Source organism: Capra hircus, chromosome 8 (genome assembly GCF_001704415.2).
Source record: "Capra hircus breed San Clemente chromosome 8, ASM170441v1, whole genome shotgun sequence".
Taxonomy (NCBI): Eukaryota; Metazoa; Chordata; class Mammalia; order Artiodactyla; family Bovidae; genus Capra; species Capra hircus.
Window position 1 is genome coordinate 98,754,571 of NC_030815.1, and position 22,613 is coordinate 98,777,183.

General features: G+C 46.9%; 1 protein-coding gene across 4 annotated transcripts in view; it reads right to left on the reverse strand.

The window, feature by feature from the left end:
- PTPN3 (protein tyrosine phosphatase, non-receptor type 3) overlaps positions 1 to 22,613 on the reverse strand; it is a 158,342-nt gene that overhangs the window by 66,063 nt on the left and 69,666 nt on the right. For all 4 annotated transcript variants that reach the window (XM_005684284.3, XM_005684283.3, XM_005684287.3 and 1 more), the window contains exons 2-6: positions 14,127 to 14,281; positions 8,497 to 8,604; positions 8,378 to 8,420; positions 5,690 to 5,768; positions 893 to 937 (exon numbers count right to left, since the gene is read on the reverse strand). In XM_005684284.3, coding sequence (XP_005684341.1) covers positions 893 to 937; positions 5,690 to 5,768; positions 8,378 to 8,420; positions 8,497 to 8,604; positions 14,127 to 14,281 — 430 coding nt within the window. The remainder of the gene's footprint in view (positions 1 to 892; positions 938 to 5,689; positions 5,769 to 8,377; positions 8,421 to 8,496; positions 8,605 to 14,126; positions 14,282 to 22,613) is intronic.

Sequence of the window (22,613 nt, forward strand, 5' to 3'; positions counted from 1 at the left end):
CTGCGGGGCATGGGGTACTGTCCTCTCTGCCCAAGGAGATCTGACTCCTCACATCTCCACCAGCCCCCAACCCCCAGCTCATCACAGTGGTCCACACTCTTCACAAAGCTCACATCGGCGTCATCTTTTCCTAACACCTATGGCGGCTATGCTCTCCACTCTGCATACTGGTCCCAGTTGCTTCACGGGCTCCTGTCTCATTTCTCTGATAAGACCGCAAGCTCCCACATGGAAGCCTAGTGGGGGCTTCCGAAGACCCTCCTCGGTAGAAGGAAAGAGGAAGTGGGAAGGACAGGAGCAAAACACGGCTGTTCCCACCCATTCGCCTGCTGCAGTGTCTCTGCTAAGTCAAGAAAAGCTCTGAATGCTGGAGGTGGCGGCTTAGGGACCACTGATTGGAGTCTCCCTGTCCCTTCCTGAGCCGCTCAGATACTCTGCAGCCATGGAGACGGTCCTCATGCACGAGAACTGCTGAAGCACGCTGAAGCTCCAGTCTTCCAGCAAAGCTCCCCAGAGAGAAAATGAGTCACTTCTGGGTACTCAGGGGCTCGAAGGGGACCTAAATTGGGCCTGATGTGCCTTCCTGCATGAAGCTCATTTCATGTTCAGGGTCTCTCCCTCCCTCTCTCTGCAGTTTCTCAGCTCTTTACCAGAAAGATAACTGCCTTCTGTAATAAAACTGAAACAACACAAAATGAGGTTTATCGGTTCTCAGCTTCCCAAGTCCAGACCGAGCCAGAAACAGACGTCTCAAACAGGATGCTGCTTTCAACATCCGATCGCTGTTTACATTTAATATTGTTACCAGAAATGCACGCTCATTAGATTAAAACCAGGAATTTCAGTAGTCTGGGGCAACTGATGGAAAAAGAAGATGCAAAATTCTCATTACCTTCCTTCACAAATATCCATCTTCAGTTGTAAGAAATACAAATGCCTATGAAATAATTGATCTCATTAATTCATAATACACAAAGGAAAACATGCAAAAAATATATATATAAAAGATGAATCAAGGACAAGACCAACACATTTGAAAAGCAAAACTCACAAAACATATTTTTGTCTCAAGTATCAGGGGCTGTTCCCGTACATTGCAAAGCTGCCCACCTTCTGTCTCAGTGGTTCATGTGGCTGCCTCAGTCTCAATGGGCCAGGGGGTGATTTCCAGCCAGCCTCTTGCCAGCCCCGCATGCACATGCTGTCTTGGGGATGGACGGAGTAAGAGGAGCCTACCAATGACTGGCTGGTGCCGCTGCCAGTGGGAGCCCCCTGCCCTGGACCTTCCCAGTCAAACTTGGGGTATCTGAGAGCACCAGGACCCCCAGGCAGCCCCTGCACACCAAGGGGCTGCCGTTCTGCACACCCACATTCCGCTGTGTGAAGTTGCTAAGAGGAGGAGGGTCTATGCAGACACCTTCTTGGCTGGGGTGCAAATACCCAGCTGGGCTTTTTCCTGTGTCCCAGGAACTGTTGGTACCTGAGCAAAAGCACAGACATCAGCCGTCTCCAGGCTGCTAGGCCTCCAGGCTGAATTCTGCGAGTGTCTGTGAGTTCCCAGCACTGCTGCTTTGAAACCTGGGACTTGATCTGCGGACAAAACCTGGTAAGCTCTTGGTAAGTCACAGGCGCCTCCATCCAGGGAGCAGAGGGCATCGACAGTGCCATGCAGGCCAGGAAGGGCCCTGGAGTGCATTATATTTAGGGACGTGGCACACATGTGACACTTGGCTGCTGTTCCCACTCTTTTTTAAAGCCTGGATTCACTTGGGATACAGACTCCAGTGTCTGGCCAAGGTGACAAAAGGGAAACTTCTTGAAATCTAATACAGAGGCAATAGAAGTGTTCAAGGGGCAGGAGAGAGAGAGAGAATTTTGGTAGTTGAAACAAATCAGTCTCAATAGTCCTAATTTCGATGTTTAAAGGTCAAGGTGCCAGTGTTTTGAGATGTGAATGTTTCACATGGTGTTACAACCCTGTATTTGCACAGTTCTGGGCTGTGTGTGGTATTTCACAACTTACTGATTCATTTCGACCTCCTTGGACTGCAAGGAGATCCAACCAGTCCATTCTAAAGGCCATCAGTCCTGGGTATTCATTGGAAGGACTGATGCTGAAGCTGAAACGCCAATATTTTGGCCACCCGATGCGAAAAGCTGACTCATTGGAAAAGACCCTGATGCTGGGAAAGATTGAAGGCAGGAGGGAAAGGGGACGACAGAGGATGAGATGGTTGGATAGCATCACCAACTCAATGCACATGAGTTTGGGTAAATTCCAGGAGTTGGTGATTGACAGGGAGGCCTGGCATGCTGCAGTCCATGGGGTTGTGGAGTCAGACACCACTGAGAGACTGAACTGAAGGACTCTGAAGTGGGTATCACTACCTCCCTTTTTTACTGATGAGGACACAGATGTTCAGATGAGTGACGTGGGGTCAGTGATGTCTTATTTCAACCTGGACACTCATGTTATGAAAAAAAAATCTGACTATATAACAAATTTCTTATGTGTCTAATGACTAAAAACCTTAGGATCAATCTCCTAACTGATATTACTCTGATTATAAGAATTGTCAATTACTCTTAATGCATTCAGCGCCAGAACACTGAGGGATGGTGTGACATACACACGCTGATTCACGCTTATTTCGTATCAGAATCTCTATCTCTGCCACCTAGGGGAACACAATGGGTCCTTTCTACTTTGTTCCTATGTTTATTCAAGCTGATATTCATGTGGAATTAAGTGTTCTCTCCTCCTATAATTCTACTGAGAGAAAAAAGAGGAGGGAGAGAATCACAGGTAATCCAGTGTTAAATCTGGACTTTCACTGCCGAGTCCTGCTAGGCGGTAGGTCTTCCTTGGGCCGTAAAGGAGGACAGGAACCTGCACACCCCCGTTCACCACATGCTACCTTGTTGTATATTCAGCAATGTCTCTGAGTCAACCCCAGGATATCACACAAAGAGACAGGAATAGTGGAATGATGCCCAAGTCCCTAGGAATCTTGGATCTCCCTAAGAATCTTAAAGGAGCCTGATTCTGAGACTTCCAGTACATGAAAGTCTATATAGAATGGTCTAAAATTATCAGGAACAGCCGTTGTAGAGGCTCACAATCAAAGAGACAGTGATTAGGATAAAGGAAGTCATTTAGAAGAGCCGCTCCGTGTGTCTGACTTGAGAAATGTAAAGGCTCACTGCTGGAGTCTGCCCCATCCATGACCTCAGCTTCAGAAAACAGCAGTGAAGGCCTGCCTGCCGAGATCCTCGGCAAACAAACAGGACGCAACACACACCATCTCTGTATTCCTTCTTTGACCCCTGAGACCAAAATTTCTTTAAAGGGGAACTTCCTTTTGGATAAGCTATAGAGCTGGGGCTTAAAAAAGATACTGCGTATAATATGTACATCAATTATACCTCAGTTAAAAAAAAAGAGAGAGATACTGTGGGTCAGGAACACAGGAAAAATTCTTCCTTTAAGTAAAAACAAGACAAAAGACCATTTTAAAAAAATTAATGGTGGAAACATGGCCCAGACTAAAGAGAAGATCTGGTAGTCCTGCCTGTTTTCCCAGTTCTTAGCACATGGCTCTTGCTGTGTTAGGAGTAAAGTGGTGCCCACATCCCAGGAACTGACAGCTGTAATCTTCTCCACACTGGGGCGACCACCCATCTTAAGATGGGAGGTGGGGTGGTGCGGCTGGGTGTCTGTCTGCAACTGGTGACTCTTAGGAGGCACACGGACAAACCGAATTTTACCTGGGACATAGGTAAGAACAAAATTTAGTCTATTACTTGTCTTGAGCCAAAATCCGCCTTTCTGTAGCTTCCACTCACTGGCTATAATTCTACCACCAAGCACATCTAATTCCCCCTTTCCTATGACAGCCCTTTGCAGATCTGAAGGCAGCCTTCATTTCTGAGTCTTCTCTCGGTCCTCAGCTCCTTACACCTCCTCAGGTGTCCCTCAAACACCAGGGAGGCTCAGCAGGCAGAGGCTTTCCTGGTGGGTATGGACGTGGGGTCTGACGCCTGAGGGGCGCCTGGGCTAAGCTGGCGGGAGTGATCCCTACACTCAGGTACCCTGGCAGCCACAACCCTGGGGCACCAGCATCTCAGGGAGGAACAAGGGGTTATGGGGGACAACCCACTAGTGGAGGAAGCGCAGTTCACACTTGGGGTGGGAACCCTTCAGTGGGTAGTAAAATCAACTTAATGAGCCACAGTTGGCATTTTAAGCGAAGGAAAGAGAAAACTTAAGGGTGCTTTGCACTTATTATTGTTTTAAGAAATGTCTGCTTCAGTAATTTACATGTATCTGTGTACTATATTACAAAGCAAAATATATATGTGGGGTTGTGATTAAAAAAAAAATCCCACTGGTTAAAAACACACACACACACACATAATCCATCATGACATTTTAAAACAAAACTTGAAAAAAACTTGGTATTTGGTGGTAGGTAGCCTGGGAAATCTCATAGATCATGTCACCACTTTGCATCCGCCAGCGTGAGCTAATCTGCTGGGCTGAGCACCCTACACCTTCCCTTAGTCCACCTGGGTGAAGAGCTATTATGGGGAAAACTCAAGGCACCACGTGTATGTCCTGTGGTTACCCAATGAGTCATGTGGGACATCATATATCTGCTTAAAATTTAACTTGATAGTAAACACAAGTCAAATTTTCAATGCCTTCTATTGTAGAGGGACGAGGTGTGCAAAGACGACAAACTTGTAGAGTAACATTTGGCCTTTACACACATTACAAGTTAAAATGTGATCATGTGATTACTAATTTAAAAAAAGGAAAAAAATGAAACAGCACTTTCTGTTCCAGTTAATGCTGCCTCCTTGGTGACGGTCTCACGGCCACCATGGGCACAAGACAGGAATTAACTGCCCTGAACATTCACTGCTGTTTTTCAGGTGGAAGAGTTTCCCTCCCTAAGAAAAACAAACGTTTCAATAACCAAAGGGCCGGCTGATGCCCTGGGGGAGGGGAAGGAGAGGCCAGGTGAGTTTGCAGAGCCCGTGTTTAAACAGCATCAACTCTCCTGTGCCCGCCCTTTGGTTCCAAGCACAGGTCCCCACCCAGAAAACCCACGTGCCAACACAACAGGAGGGCCAGGACCTGAGCCAAGCCTGGAGGGATAAACAACTCTTGCAGCCCTCTCTCCCTTATCTGGTTCACAGTCGTGGAGGCGGAGGCAAGATGCTGGCCGGCCTCCTCTCCTACCAACTGGGGATCTGATAGAAAGTTCTCAGGTAAGAGACCTCTGGTTCTCCTAAAGAGCTCACTCCTAGCCCTTCAGAGACACTGCGCTATCTGATCAGTAGAGGACCTTGACAAACTTCCCTTCCTGCAGGAGCAGAAAATACCCACGTTCTCAGACCAAGGGTGCTCAGCTCAAAGAGGAGCCTGGATGGAAGGGGAGACGGTGGTAGGAGCATGTTGGGGACCGCACCAAATCAGAAGAAAGAGGCTCAAGGTGAAAACTAATTTGCTGATTAAAATTTCAATACATGTCCCCCAGTTTTTACTTGGGTCTTAAATGACTGTTGCTGCAGTTATACCCAAATGAAGGATCTGACCACAGTGACAAATTAAAGGGTACATTTTTAGTGGTTACTCCATTTTTATACACTAAATAGAAAACTTAAGAAAAAATGTTATTACCTGGTTTGTTCTTGCTGCAGTGTGTTGGGATCAGGTATAAAAAATCTTACTCGAAAATGCAGGGTACAGGGGAAACCTCCTACAACATTTTTCAAAAACAAATTAAATTTTCCCTTTAAGAAAGGCAATGTATGTAAGCAGCTACTCTCCCGTAAGTCATGCATGTTTTTCACTAGACCACAGCTTTTTCCATCAATAAAAGGACTAGCTTCACAAAAGGAGTGCATGAGTTAGTTAATTGTTCAGAAATCTCCAAGCCTATAAGGAGTAAAATATTTTTGCAACATCAGCATAAAATGAGATATAATCTATTTTCCGTAACATGTTTAACCTAGGGAGGTGTTCAAACACTGCACTCCATCATCTGTACTAGGAATTTAAAAAATCCTTAATTTAGCAGATTAAACAGAACTCACAAAGAAAATCTCACACATATACAATGACTCCATACTTTTCAAATATTTTCAGATACATTCTTGAATGCAAACACCGCCACGACTATGAACAGGCTAGGGTGCTGTCGACTGCAGCGTGCAACAACCTAGCCACCAGGTTTGCCACCCAGCCCCTCAGAGTTTTGCCTTAGGTCACACAGCTGAGGGCAACACCACGGTTAACTGCACTGAGTCTTTTGATTCTGCATGGCCACATTTTAAAATTAATTTTGATCCTGGAAAATATTTCATGTTTTTAATGCAAAGTGAATTCTAAAGATGATTCATATACCAGCAAATATTACACAGCTAACATACTCAGATATTTTATGCAACGAGGCCAAGAGTCCATTTGCTTGTAAGGATAGATTTTTGTCCATTTCTTTTGCTGGATGTGGTAACAGACGATCAGATTCTGTCTGAAAGATCCCACGCTCTTCTTCATGTCCATTTCTCACCTCTCCATTACTCAGTATCTAGTCACTGATCCTTTCCAGAACCTTCTTGCTCTCTGAAACTCAAGTCTTTTCTACCCTGCTCTCCTCCACTGAGTTCCTCTACAGTAGTTCATTCTGGGCTCCACCCTCCCATCTCAGTAGAACTCCTGTCTTATCTCCAGCCTGTATCAAAGTCTCTAATGGTGTGCGTGTACTTGTGAATGTCCCTCTGTTCAGGTACCTGGGTCTAGTGGGTGATTCTGTAGCTCTAGGTGCAGGGTGACGACCTACACATCAGGCAGGGGATGGATAAGTCCTCCCAATGGTCTGGATGCCCTCCTGGCTCCCCTCCCTGCCTCCCCGCTCTGTAACTTCTCATTTCTGTGTCCCAAGCATGCCTCCTTGCCTTTCTCATCCTCTTCTGTGCACCCAGAGCATCCTATCACGTGCGCAGGGCTACCCCAGAGCTGCCTCTACCCTTGTCTCCATCCCTACACTTGGCTGTAAGCTCCTTGAGAGCAAGGTCCGACTCTCACTCCCAGAGCTTAGCCCAGTGCCATGTCAGAGTCTCGGCAAGGAACCTGTCTGCTGAGAGGATTAATAAGAGAATGAATGACAACACCTGTCCACGCACATGTGAGCTCATTGCTCTGTAAATTCAAATGGGGGCACAGAGTTGCCTGCACAGCATCTCTGCGGCTCCCCCTGGTACTTCTGAATGCTAAGGACATAACTCACAGGAGGAAAGGGGGCTGAGGCCCTGACTCCAGGTGAAGGCACCAATGGGATCCGAGTCAGGTCCCCTAATCGCTACTCCTTCCTGCCTTGGCGCCGGGCCAGTGGGGAACGTGTCATCGTGGGTGTGCACATTCGTGTGTACAGATCCACCTGGCTTCACCCCTCGATCATCTACTGGCTGCCTCCTATATGGAGAGCACCACGCGGGGTGTGACAAGTACCCTAACTGCAAAGAGGTGGCCGTTTTGCAAGGACGATAAAGGCCAATAACTCAGAGTGAAGGAGAGGGTATTCTGAGGCACAAAGCAGACAGTGATCAATGTAAGCGAGGGGAGAGGGAGGCAGGCCTTCTATTAGAGGAAATGGAATCTGAGTGGCATTGAAGAGAAATGGCAAGACTGGGACATAGGGAAGTGGGAGGGAAGAGCATTCCCAATAGAGGGAACAGACCCAGGGAAGGCGCAGAGGCAGGTATGTGGCCCTGCGTGTCAGCTAGGTTTGGGGCAAAAAGTGCATAGAGGGGAACAGAGAGCATGACTGGAAAGCCAGGCAGAGGGGGGTGAGGTGTAGCTGGACAGCCTGCCTAACGGGAAGGTAACCTACAGCAACAGGATACACTCACGTGTGTATCTGTGACACTATCTATCCATGCATGCCTCTGCTTCCAGGGAATGGAACTGTGCTGCTGAAAAGGACTGGCAGTGGTGGGGGCAGGGGTGGGGGGAGTGTGATGTGTGTGTGTGTGTCTTTCCCATCCTGGCTCTCACACTGGGCTGAAAAAGGTCATCGTCCTTCCCCTTTCTTTCCTATAAAAAAGAAGTGTGGGTTCCCCTGCTCTTAGCTGCCTTCTTTTACGTTTCCCTCTCTTGCCCACAGCTGCCGAGGAGCCTTGGGAGCTGATCTGGAAGTTTCTCTGCTAACTCAGAAGTCAGGCAGGAGGAAGCCAGCTTACTCACATCTCCTGGGCCACCTGGAATCCAGGTTCCAGATATTTCAGGTATGCTGAGAACTGGAGGAGAGAAACGGGCCATGATATGCTAACACCTAGTGTTCAATCGGAATGGGAAGCTCACACCCACCTTTTAACTGCTTCCTGATGGGTTTGCTTGCTTCAAGCCATCTCTGTTGGGTAAGAAAACATAAGATATAAAACCAACCCCTGCAGGAGCCCAGCATGTCCTCAAGGGAGGGTACTCACAGGAGAGTCCAGTGAGTCATCACCATGCTGTAAACCGAAATACTCCTTCTCAGTCACACCCAGGCAGTTGTAAGCCATGTCCAGCAGAACTTGACCGGTATCTTGTTTCTAGGAAAGAAAATGGCCAGTGGACAAAATTTTAAAACAAATTAAGAGCTGGTCTCTAGAGTCTTTATTGCAGATAAGAAGGTATTAAAACATGTGGTGAGACTTCATGCATGCATGTACCCTACAATGCGTGTGTGTGTGTGTGTGTGTGTGCGCGCACGCATGCGCTCAGTCATGTCCAATTCTCTGTGACCTATGGACTGTAGCCCACCAGGCTCCTCTGTCCATGGGATTCTCCCGGCCAGAATGCTGAAGTGGGTTGCCATCTCCTCCTCCAGGGGATCTTCCCCACCCATGTCTCTTTCATCTCCTGCACTGGTAAGCAGAATCTTTACCACCGTACCACCTGGGAAGCCCTACCCTACAATAAGAAATGCTTTAATAAATTCCAAGTCAAGAAGCACAACTGAACATATGGAAAATAAGGCTAAAGTAAATATGACTTAGAAGAATGAGATTAATTTTCTAAGATTTCTTCCTTCCTCTTAGCTGAGATTCTCAAGTGATAATGTCTGAATCGGGAAACTAAGACATCCTGATGACAGTAAATTCTGCGTGACCTGCTCACGGATTATCCACAGCAAAAGGCTAATCCACGTCGGTCCGTGCTGGCTCCTCAGAAGCCGGGCAAGTATATGCAGGGAGGAAAACTCTAACGGCATGAAGGAAGACAGCTAAGAATACTCAAATGCCACTGGAAATACTCTCAAAGGGATCTGGCAGGGGACACTGGAGGATTATCTGCCTCCCTACTCTGCGCCATCTGAAGTGAGAAGCCAGTGGAGACATTCAGCCCACTTCACGTCCAGAGCAGGGCTCAGCCACCTTCTCCACTTGCTGCTCAGGGAGCGGGCGTGGGGCTGAGGAACGGGGACAGAGCCACAACACGCGTCCCTTTCCTGCCCTCCCGGGGAGGTCAGCTGTGCAAGCAGTGACCGGGACTCCGTGTGCCAAGTGCCACAGAACACTTGGGGCACAGTGAACACAGCGGGGCAGGGCAAGGCAGCCCCTGACTGTGGTCTGCAAGGGTGACAGGCCTGAGCGCCACGGCCTCTCTCCGGGTGCAGGCACTCAGCAAAGGCAGCGAGTGGAAGGCCCAGCACAAAGGCTCGAGGGTGGGAATTGCAAATTCTACTTGAACAGGCAGACTTCTCCGGAATCGTTTGAACCCAACCCTTTAACTTAAGGGCAATGTGAGTCAAAAATAGACCACGTAGAGAACCAGCAAAGGCAGCTTTTTTGAGCGCCTGAGAGCAGATGATGTACCTGAAAACAGGTCACCATGACCAGGATGGGGAGAATTAGATAACTGTCACCCCCTCCTGCAGCTGCTTCTCCAGGACAGTCTCACATTATCCGGCCCGCAGTGTGGGAACGTGAGACACACCCGTGTCCTGAACACGTCCCCTTCCTGCCCCGGGGCCCTGGCTCCTGCTGCTGCCTCCGCTTCCCAGGTCACCTCCCATCCCAGGGGAGTCAGGATGGTTTGGAAAAGATGACCTAGTCCACATACTCCAAATCATGACATAGTCTCTCCCCAGATTACAAGATATTCACAAGGACAAGAGCTATCCGTTGCCCTTGCTGAAGTTATTAGTTGTATGATTTTATATTATGTTTAACGTGAACTGTGGTGCTGGAGAAGACTCTTGAGAGTCCCTTGGACAGCAAGGAGATCAAACCAAATCTAAAAGAAATCAGTCCTGAATATTCATTGGAGGGACTGACGCTGAAGATGAAGCTCCAGTACTTTGGTCACCTGATGCAAAGAGCTGACTTGTTGGAAAAGACCCTGATGATGGGAAAGATAGGCAGGAGAAGGGGGCAACAGAGGATGAGATGGTTGGACCACATCACTGACTCAATAGACAAGAGTTTGAGCAAACTCTGGGAGATTGTGAAGGATAGGGAAGCCTGTTGTGCTGCAATTCACGGGGCTGCAAAGAGTCGGCCACGACTGGGCAACTGAACGACAACAAAACCAATCACTGTAATCTGTGGGGCATCTACAAGGAGCCAGCCTCAGTACTCTGCACATTTTACATAGGATCTCCAATCTGCGCAGCAACATCGCATAGCCGTCACCACATTTCCTGTGCAGAGAAGCAAGCAGAGGTCCCAAAGGCTCCGTGCCTTGAGCCGCCAGCTGACGGGTATGACTGCCTGACTCAGGTGGGTCTGATGCCAGAGCCTGCACGTGCCCTCTGCACTGCCTCTCTCCCCTCTGGAACGCATCATCCCTCATTCCGGTATCTGCACAACTCACCCAGTTTTCAAATGGACCTGAAATAAGACACATTTTTGATGAGAAGGGCCCGCCAGAGGTCACCTTGGCTACATCAGGTCACTGCCCGAGACAACCTTGCTCTCTGGGCTGAGCTGAGAACAGCTGACATCCAGGCCAGCTTCCTTGAGGATGCTCGCTCCTGGTCATGAGAGGGACTGGGCTAAGGAAGCTGAATGTGACCCCTCGGAGCAAAAACATACAAAGTGATGGAGATTCTAAGCTGGAACCGGGCCCTTGTATTCACGGGTCAGCCTTGACCAGGCTGCTGGAAGCCCGGGGAGCAGCGGAGGCAGGAGAGACTGTCACGGCGACACCCGTCACTGATGATGACGGGCGCCCGCTGAACACCAGGCTCTGTTCCGAGGCCTCACGTAACCTCTGGGTGGATGCCGTCCTCACCACTCTTCCTCCTTAAAACATGCTCTCACTTGGGATTCTCGTTCCCTCTCAGCCTCCCCTCATCTCCGGAGACAGTCTCCCGCTTGCTCCTCATCTCCCCAGGCTTCAAACACAGAACCTCAGTCATCTTCTCCGTCTCGTCTCAAGTGATCCTGAGATAACATCCCTGCATCCACCCGTGTATCCTAGCCTAGACTCTTCCTTCAACTCATTTGTGTACATATTGCCATGTCTACAAAGACAAGTAACAAGCATCTCAAACTGACCACTTCTAAAACAGAACCAGTTATTTCTGCTCCCAAACCTGCTTCTCTCTCAGCCTTTCCCATTTCTATAAATTCCAACTCCATCTTGCCCACTGATCAGGTCAAAAACCTTGGGGATCACCTCGAGGCTTCTTTCACATCCCAGATCCCATTGGTTCCATGTTTTAAGTTACTTCCAGGCTTGGTTTACTCTTGGCTGAATGACAACCCCGTCTAATGATCATGGTCTCTGCCAAAGACTGTGAGCCTCAGCCCTTGCCCTACCCCTACCTCCCAGTCAACAGAGCACCCTGAGTGAGACCTGAGTCAGATCACATCAGGTCTCTGCCCTAACCCTTCAACACTCTTTGCCTCATTCAGAACACAGCCAGTGCTCAGCCCGACCTACAGGGCTCTTCACAAACCCCCTGGCCCCTTAAGAGGAAAAAAGTTACGTTAAAAAAGTAAAAAAAAAAAAAAAAAACAACACCAAAACTGTACCTATTTTATTATAGAAAAAGTTGTTTTTTTCTTCTCTAGACTTAAGTGGGAAAGAGGAAAAATTAACTATTTGCACCCAAATGTTTTGTTGTGACATGGGAAAATAATCAAGTACAATGTTATATTCCATCCTTATTGATTTTATTTTTCTTCTATCTGTACCATCTGCCGTGTTCATTCCTCCAATTTTGTGTCCACCTTGATGTGGGAGGAAGGGACATTTTGTCAAAAAGCACGCTGGTGTATATGTGTTCGCCAGCTCATTTGTTCATAAAAACATTTTATGATATTAAAAAAAAAATCTTTTGAAACGGCTATTAGGGCTTCCAAAGCGGCGCGGTGGTAAAGAATCGCCTGCCAATGCAGGAGATACAGGAGATATGGGTTCGATCCCTGGGTTGGGAAGATTTCCTGGAGGGGGCCATGGCAGCCCACTCCAGTATTTTTGCCGGAGAATCCCATGGACAGAGGAGCCTGGCAGGGGGTCGCAAAGCCAGACACGACTGAGCATGCGTGCATGCATGCGTCAGAAGAAAAACTAACCCCCATCACCTGTTATTTCTGACCTCCTCCCTGGCTCCCCTCCTCCTCGCTCATTACACTCCAGACACAGTGGCGTCCAGCCTGTTCTGTAACCACACTAAGGGGACCCCGCCTCAGGGCCTTGGCTCTGCTGCTGCTTCTACCTGGAATGTGCTTCCTCCAGAGAAGCACAGGGTTCCTCCCTTACTTCCTTTAGGTCATCTCTGAAATGTCATCTTACAAGGGAGGGCTTCCCTAATCTGTAAATGACAGCTCCACCCTTTGCCCTGCCCTGAACTCTCCACCCTTGTTATCCAGAGTTTTCTTCTAAGTACACACTACCACCTGACTTAACAGACATTTGCTTATGGTCCGTTTCCTCCCCCTGGGCGGCAAGCTTTAAAAGGACCCAGATTTTGTTCTTTTCTGCTCACTGCTGTATTCTCTGTACCCAGAACAGGGCCTGGCACAGAGTAGGTGCTCAGTAAACACGTGCTGAATAAACATTCACGTTCTTGTCAGGAAGAAGCTATACAGCTAGGGAATAGCTCCAGGACAATGTACATTTTAACAGAAGGGCCAGGTCTAAGCTGAGACCCGTGGGGCCTTTAGAGAGCACCCACCCTGCGGTGACTTCATATACACCACCCTCTTCTCTTCCCTGCTCAGGTCCACAGTGACGTGGGGTCAGCAGGAAGCAGACTCGTGGGGTGGGGGGCATTTCAGAAGGGACTGGTTTTTGTTACCCTTTAAATTCTTGTGGCCTCCTATCATCCCCCAATGGTTCTCCATACCCTCTTTCCTCTTTCTGATGCCTTCCCTTGCACACTGAATTTTCCAGGCTGGGGCAGTTGCCGGCAGTCAGTCTGGGACTGGAGATGACCCCGTTAGGACTGGCCAGAGGATGGGAGAGACAGGCAAAGGTCACAGAAACCCAGGTGGTGAGTGGTGTGGGGTGAGGCGGCAGGGGAGGCTTCTGGTTAGGCATCACACTGCTGATGTAGGGCTAGAGACCTCATTTCTAGCCCTGCTTCTGCCACAGGCTTGAGGTGGGAGAAGCCAGGCCGTCTCCAAACCCTGCCATCTGGGTAGCTAACCACCTCACTACCCTCCAGAGAGGACCCACTATTTACCATCTGCACAACTAATGAGCCCCTGCTGTGCGGCAGGCACAGTGAAAATGACACTGTTGCTATTCCACAGAGCTCAAAAGCTTGAAGAGTGACATAAAACCTGATAGTTGTTAACTACTGTTCATGCAACGTGACATGGGCTCTAAGAAAGCATGCACAGGGCACCATTACTGGAGAGTCAGTGCAGGAGGGCAAAGGTGTCACAGAAGCAGTAACATCTAAGACTCACACAGTTTACAAGTAAGAGGGAAAGACACATCAGGTAGAGACGAGAATGTGGGCAAAGTTTTTATGGGTATTTCTAGTTCAAGCTCAACATGCAAGGTCTGAGACATCAAGCTTTTATTTTAAAATAATTCTTTTCATTTTACAAACCAAAAGATGAAAAAATATTTCTTAGGGGCATTTATTCAGAAAAAAAATTAAAGAACTTACGTTAACTTTAAAGGTCTGTACCAAGCCATCTAAAAAGCGGACGCTACAGATGACTTCTGATCGCGTTTTCTCTTTGGGTAATTCTGAGGTGCGTATGTTATTAATTCTTCCACCCAACGCACGTAACCGGGAGGTCATAACTATCGCTGAATAACCTGTAACAGAAGACACGCCTGTTAGCTCTAATATGCAAATTACCATTTCCATTTGAATGTATCTCTCAGTCTATCCACCCCTCACCTGTCTGCCTGGATCCTCACAAAACCATCTGAAGACCTCAGATAAATGTGAGTTGTATAACAAACCATGTTCCCTTTGAGTTTTGACTTCTAAGCTGCTTTAGACAATATTTATTGCTCAACTATAACACATTCAGAGAACTACATGGCTTATTTGTGTCTTATTATCTCTCTAGTCTAAATCTTCTAATTCATATTTTCCACACCTATAATTTTTTATGTTTTACTACTTTATATATTTGTGTATTCTACCCCTAAGATTTTTTTTTTTGCACCACGGAACTAAATGTGGTACAGAAATTATTTAAAATATGAAGACATTTATTGATCAATTAGACTACATTAAGAATGTCTATTCATTAAGAGGCTATTTTTTAAAAAGGCAACCCACAGAGATATCTGTAATAAATAACTACAAAGAATATACAAAGAGCTCCTACAAATCAAAAAGAGAAAAAACAAGTAGGTAAAAAATGGGAACATCAGTTGTCAAAGAAATGCAAAGTGAAGCCTCAAAGCAACAGTACCACACACCCACCAGAATGGCTACCAGGAAATCTGACAAAACCAAAAGTTGGCCACAGTGAGGAGCAACTGGAACTCTTGGGCGCTATGAGTGAGGATGGAAATTAGTGCAGCTAATCTGGAAAACCGTTTGGCAGTATCTACTAGAGCTGAACATACGAAAATTCTGTGAAATAATTCCACTCCTAGGCTTATTTCCAAAAGAAAAGTATACACTTATCTGCTAAAAGACATGCATAAGACTTCATAATAGCTCCACACTGGAAAAGGCCGACTAGAATGGATAAACTGTGGTAGAGTCACGCCATGCACAGACTATACAGCAAAGAAAATAGATGAACTCCTGTGATACACGGTAGGACTTCTTCCAGTGTTGTGTGCAAAAGCAGCCAGACTCAATAGATGACCTAGCATGATTCAACTGACCCAAAGTTCAGCTCCAGGCAAAACTAATCAATAGGAGACAGGACAGCAGTTACCTCTGGGAGCAGTGACTGAGGGGGTCGACAGGGGTCTTCTAGGGTGTGTATAGTCTACTGCTTGATTGGGGTGCTAGTAACACTGATGTACTCTGTAAAAATGCATCAAACATCATTATGATTTGTGCTTTTTTTTTTGATGTATATTTCAACAGAGTTCACTTTTTGAAAACATGAATGAAGAGGGAATTAGAGAGCAGTTTGCAATCTGAGCATGGTATAATCAAGGAACAGTAAGGAAAGCGGCTTTACCAGTGAATGTCATCATGAAATGTTAGACTAACAAGGCTAAAGCCATATGCAACCTAGGACACAGCCACTTTGTGCAAGCGGGAGGCATGCGCATCCAGGCCAGCTCCTCGGCTTAGGAACAGAGGCGTAAATCTGACAAGACTGGGTGGAAAAGCAGATAAAGATGAAGGACTTAAAGAGCAATTTAATGTCCGTTTAAAAGTTAATTTTCTGCAGACTTTCTCTGACGAGCCAGGCCTCTGCATGTGCTATTGCTTCTGCCTGGGAAGCTCTTTCTGCTCCTCTTCACCTTGTTAACTCCTACTCGGGCCTCAGTGCTTGGCATGAAGATCACCTCCTCAGGGAAGCCTTCCCTGGCATTCCTGATGACTCATATATTTGTTATAGGCTCTCTACACTGCTCATCGTAATTTCACATTTATAAATGATGATGAATTTAATATCTGGTTCTGGCACTAGAAGCTGAGCTTCATGAGGGCAGGAACCAGGTCTGGTTTCGCTCACTGCATCTCCCAACACCTAGCTCTGGGCGCAGTTGATAAATATCTGAATGAATCAATGAACAAAATGAAAACTGAAGCCAAGATTATAGCCTGGAAAAAAAAATATTCCAACCTAATAGACAAACATGGGATGGTGGAAACAGGCAGGAGAAAAGGATGGGGTGAGAGTGGAGGCTTCGATTAGAACGCAGAGTGGACCCCAAGCTCCACTGTGAACTGGGGTGCTGTCGACCAGGGCCCTCACACTGCCACACGCACACACATCATCTGGGGGTCTTCTTAAGATGCTCAGTTCAGTTCAGTCACTCAGTCGTGTCCGACTCTTTGTGACCCCATGAACCACGGCATGACAGGCCTCCCTGTCCATCAACAACTCCCAGAGTCCACCCAAACCCATGTCCATCGAGTTGGTGATGCCATCCAACCATCTCATCCTCTGTCGTCCCTTTCTCCTCGTGCCCCCAATCCCTCCCAGCATCATGGTCTTTTCCAATGAGTCAACTCTTCGCATCAGGTGGCCAAAGTATTGGAGTTTCAGCTTCAGCATCAGTCCTTCCAATGAACACCCAGGACTGATCTCCTTTAGGATGGACTGGCTGGATCTCCTTTCAGTCCAAGGGACTATTAAGATGCAGACAAGGATTTAAGCAGGTCTGGGCGGGGCCTAAATCAAATCCCTTATGATTATACAGTGGAAGTGAGAAATAGATTTAAGGGACTAGATCTGATAGAGTGCCTGAGGAACTATGGACGCAGGTTCCTGACACTGTACAGGAGACAGGGATCAAGATCATCCCCACGGAAAAGAAATGCAAAAAAGCAAAATGGCTGTCTGGGGAAGGCTTACAAATAGCTGTGAAAAGAAGAGAAGTGAAAAGCCAAGGAGAAAAGGAAAGATATAAGCATCTGAATGCAGAGTTCCAAAGAATAGCAAGGAGAGATAAGAAAGCCTTCCTCAGCGATCAATGCAAAGAAATAGAGGAAAACAACAGAATGGGAAAGACTAGAGATCTCTTCAAGAAAATCAAGAGATACCAAGGGAAAATTTCATGCAAAGATGGGCTTGATAAAGGACAGAAATGGTATGGACCTAACAGAAGCAGAAGACATTAAGAAGAGGTGGCAAGAATACATAGAAGAACTGTATAAAAAAGATCTTCACGACCCAGATAGTCACGATGGTGTGACCACTCACCTAGAGCCAGACATCCTGGAATGTGAAGTCAAGTGGGCCTTAGAAAGCATCACTACGAACAAAGCTAGTGGAGGTAATGCTATTGAAATAGCCCCAGTTGAGCTATGTGAAAGTGCTGCACTCAATATGCCAGCAAATTTGGAAAACTCAGCAGTGGCCACAGGACTGAAAAGGTCAGTTTTCATTCTAATCCCAAAAAAAGGCAATGCCAAAGAAAGCTCAAACTACCGCACAATTGCACTCATCTCACATGCTAATAAAGTAATGCTCAAAATTCTCTAAGCCAGGCTTTAGCAATATGTGAACTGTGAACTTCCAAATGTTCAAGCTGGTTTTAGAAAAGGCAGAGGAACCAGAGATCAAATTGTCAACATCTGCTGGATCATGGGAAAAGCAAGACAGTTCCAGAAAAACATCTATTTCTGCTTTATTGACTATGATTCCAAAGCCTTTGACTGTGTGGATTACAATAAACTGTGGGCAATTCTGAAAGAGTTGGGAATACCAGACCACCTGACCTGCCTCTTGAGAAACCTATATGCAGGTCAGGAAGCAACAGTTAGAACTGGACATGGAACAACAGACTGGTTCCAAATATGAAAAGGAGTCTGTCAAGGCTGTATATTGTCACCCTGCTTATTTAACTTCTATGCAGAGTACATCATGAGAAATGCTGGGCTGGAAGAAGCACAAGCTGGAATCAAGATTGCCAGGAGAAATATCAATAACCTCAGATATGCAGATGACACCACTCTTATGGCAGAAAGTAAAGAGGAACTAAAAAGCCTCTTGATGAAAGTGAAAGAGGAGAGTGAAAAAGCTGGCTTAAAGCTCAACATTCAGAAAACTAAGATCATGGCATCTGGTCCCATCACTTCATGGCAAAGAGATGGGGAAACAGTGTCAGACTTTATTTTTTGGGGCTCCAATATCACTGCAGATGGTGACTGCAGCCATGAAATTAAAAGACGCTTACTCCTTCTAAGGAAAGTTATGACCAACCTAGACAGCATATTAAAAAGCAGAGACGTTACTTTGCCAACAAAGGTCCGTCTAGTTAAGGCTATGGTTTTTCCAGTGGTCATGTACGGATGTGAGAGTTGGACTGTGAAGAAAGCTGAGCGCCGAAGAATCGATGCTTTTGAACTGTGGTGTTGGAGAAGACTCTTGAGAGTCCCTTGGACTGCAAGGAGATCCAACCAGTCCATTCTAAAGGAGATCACTCCTGGGTGTTCTTTGGAAGGACTGATGCTAAAGCTGAAAGTCCAATACTTTGGCCACCTGATGCGAAGAGCTGACTCACTGGAAAAGACTGATGCTGGGAGGGATTGGGGGCAGGAGGAGAAGGGGACGACAGAGGATGAGATGGCTGGGTGGCATCACCGACTCAATGGACATGAGTTTGAGTGAACTCCTGGAGTTGGTGATTGACAGGGAGGTCTGGCGTGCTGCAATTCATGGGGTCGCAGAGTCAGACACGACTGAGCGACTGAACTGAACTGGGTAGGACCTGAGAACCTGCATTTCTCAGACTGCTGGGTGACACCGAAGCTGCAGGTTCAGGGCCCACACTGTGATGGGCAGTCACGTACACTCAGAAAACCACATACATTTGTAAGGGCAGGGCCAGAGATCAAGATTTGGCAGCCAGAAGCATGGAAGGAATGACGACAAAGCTGACGAGAGGCCTGAGGAGAGTGGAGCCTCCGGAACCACAGCAGAACAGCTTAGCTGCAGGCAGCAAAGACATAGAAGAGATGAAAGCTGTGCGGAAGATACACCCAGGACAGAAGGGTGTCGTTGGGTATTTCAGAAGCTAATCCTACTTCAGAAGCTCCAGGAAAACCTCCATTCTTTTGTAGATGGGGACAGGAAATATCAAAAATTCATCAAAAAAGACTCCTGGGACTGGCAATAGATGGGAACTTGTTGTCACTTATGAAATTCCACCCACCCCACCACCTCCACCGTGCCCTTTCCAAGGAAAATGTCATCAGAAGAAGGGGTGCATTTTCTGAGTAATACCAAAAGTTATCAAAAGACAACAAACGTGTTCCATAATGCCTTAACTGCCTTGAATTTCACATGTCAAATTTATTATTTAGTTCTTGTCGAAGAATTTCAGGTGGTTTATAAAAAAAAATTTTTTTTAAAGATACAATAGAACCATTTCCAGTATGGCTCTTAGTGGGAGGTGCACATCAGAGCTACCTGGAGAGCTTTCAGAAAATATCCGTCCCTGCCCCACAGATGGTGACTCAGCATCTCGGGGTGTGGCGCAGAATGACATTCCTCTCGGGAAGCCCTCAGAGGGTCAGGCCCGCCTGGGCTAGAAGAGCAAGTTTTGGGGGGAAGCTCAGAGTGTGTTTCAGATGCTCAGATTTAGAATACAGTTCACCCTCCGGATCCGAGGTTCCTTGGCCTCGGATCCAACCAGCCACTGATTAAAACTCTTCAGGAAAACAAAAAATTCCAGAAAGTTGGGAAAAGCAAAACTTGCATTTGTCATGTATGAGACCACACCTAGTTAACACAGCATTTATGTCATATTTGTGACTATTAACGCATTTACACTGCATTAGGTATTGCAAGTCAGTGGTCCCCGACCTTTTTGGCACCAGGGACCAGTTTCGTGGAAGACAACTTTCCCACGGAAGGAGGGCGGATGGCTTTGGGATGATTTAGGCGCATTGTACTTACTGTACACTTTATTTCTATTACTATCACATAGTGATATATAAGGAAATAAGTATATAACTCACCATAATGCAGACTCAGATAGTCAGACATTAGATGCTCACAAGGGGCACACAGCCTAGATCCCGCACGTGCACAGATCAGCAGGGCTGGAGCTCCTCTGAGAATCTACCACCAGTGCTGATCTGACAGGAGGCGGAGCTCAGGGGTAATGAGAGCGGCGGGGAGCGGCTGTCAATAGGATGAAGCTTGCTGTCTCTAACAGGCCACAGACCAGTACTGACCCATGGCCTGGGGCTTGGGGACCGCTGTTATAAGTAATCGAGAGATGATTTAAAGCACACTGAATCATGTCACAGGCTATATGCAAATGCTACGCCACTATATATAAGGGACTTACGCATCCTCAGGTTTTCACATCCCAGTCTGAAACCAATTCCCTGCAGATACCAAAGGGTCAACTGTACAGGTTCCACAAAATCTGAGCCACTCAGAGACCACATGTGCGACACTCAGGGAGGTGCTCAGAGCACCTACAACTGAGAGCAAAGCACACCACGACCCTGGACAGGAAAAAACCGAACGTGATTTCAAACAGGAGCCTCCAAACGCAAGTGTCACGGGCTGAGGTGGCGACGGCAGGTCTGATCTTCACACCGCTTGCACCTGGGCAGCTCTGCACCCGGTGCCAGCGTGTGTATGCCGGGGACTTACTAACTTAACCAGGGTTAGTGGTGCTCCCCGCATGATCCCGCAGCCAGCTGCTGACAAACTCTGCAGACCAGCTGCCCAGAAGAGATCTACTTTTTCCTCCTCGCATGATCTCTGTTACATAATCAGGTTGGGGCCCAACACCCTCATAATTCGGTGAAATTTCATGAGTTTCAGAAACGTTCTCCCCATAATTATCCCCAAAGCAAACCTTAATACGAGTGAGCCTGATGTTGAATAACCACATAATTGAGCCATGTGGTGTTTTCCGATTGTCTTGAAATTACATCTTAAACAATCCGGTCAGGACAATGGATGCTGACTAACAGCCCTGTTTCCTGTACCGCGGCAATTGGGGAACTCAGGGTTTCTATGGCTTCCTTTATAAGCCTCTTAATTCTAAACAAAGCGACAACCCAACCAGGAACACACTGGCCTCTCCAACCACAGATGATTACATCTGGAGCTGATGAATTTTACAACAGGGAAGCCCAGCTGGTTCTTTGCATTAAGAGAAAAAGAAAAAAAGAATGTCATGCACAACAACACCTCAGGGTCTACTGTTGACTATAGTTTTTTAACAAAGATTATACTTGCAAAACATTATAGAATGAGGCACATCTCAGTACAATGAGATGGTGGGGGCTCCATACCTACCATGAGCCATGGAATCACCACGTGTTAAGTGCCTACACAATGTGATACATACCAGACACTCAACAGCAGGCATTTTAATAACAATCTGTTTTGTTCTGACTTATGATTTCAAATCTATGCTGTGAAGGCTGGTTTCAGACAAAAGTTGTTTGTGGTTTGAACTTGTTTGAAGAGCCTGTTTTGATGAAATGGCTTGGAAGTTGGTTATTAGGACTTTTAAAATCCAACTCTTAAAACCTGAAGTGGCGAGGACCATCACGTCACTGACACCATAGTAACAGCTTGGTGGCCATCGCCTGATGGACCGAATACCAGGAGGTTGACCAGCAACTCAAGAGTGTTCGACCTGAGCAAGGCTACTCTTTGTTGATCTAAATAGCTCTACAAAGCACTTGAGACATTTGCTCCTGCCACGCCCAGGCTACTCTTGGTTGCAGAGGTGTTAAAATACGCGCTAGCCTCGGGAAGAGAAGGGACGTCTGTTCCTGCCTTGGCGAGGCTACTCCTTGTACATAGGCAGCGGTGCCGGCCAAGTAATGGTTCCTGGAATAATAACCTTTGGAGCATTTCACCCAGTCTGGCAATGCTGGTGCCAACTGCCCATAAGCTATGTGCCCCAGCAGCAAGGAACCCAAACTGGCAGCTTTTTGTTCAAAAGATGATCTCTATGAGAACCACCTCCTAGAAAGGTCCAGCTCAACTAAATTTGGACTTCTTCTTTCAACTCCCCATTGCCTGGAACAGTAATGCAATCAATCTGTCATTGGTGTGGTGTGTGTTCTTTCTTTCTTGGCTTATTAAGAGACATGATCCTAGTGAATGAACAATGCTGCCTGCCATATTAGTAAACAGAGAACATGCCGCTACAGCCTCCTCTGAAGGTGAGCCCTGAGGGAACTCAGGATGGAAACACATGGCCTGCCTGCTGCCAGGCCCTTGGCCTCTGCAGCCACCCTCATTACTGGGGACAAAAAAGCCCAGGACGCTGGCCCTAGAGAGCTAAGGTGCATATCAAAGGAATGATTTCAACGGACCCAGACTCTTGTAGCCTCTCACACATAGAAATGAGTGAAATTCCTTAATTTGAGACATCTGGTTTTCTCTAATGAACAGGAATCTTTTGATGTCCCAACTATTTGGTCACTGCTAAAACAAAACAAAACAAAACCCTATATATCCTGGCTCCTTCCCTTACCTCTTTAGACCCTCAGAGCTATCTGAGAGGCTGC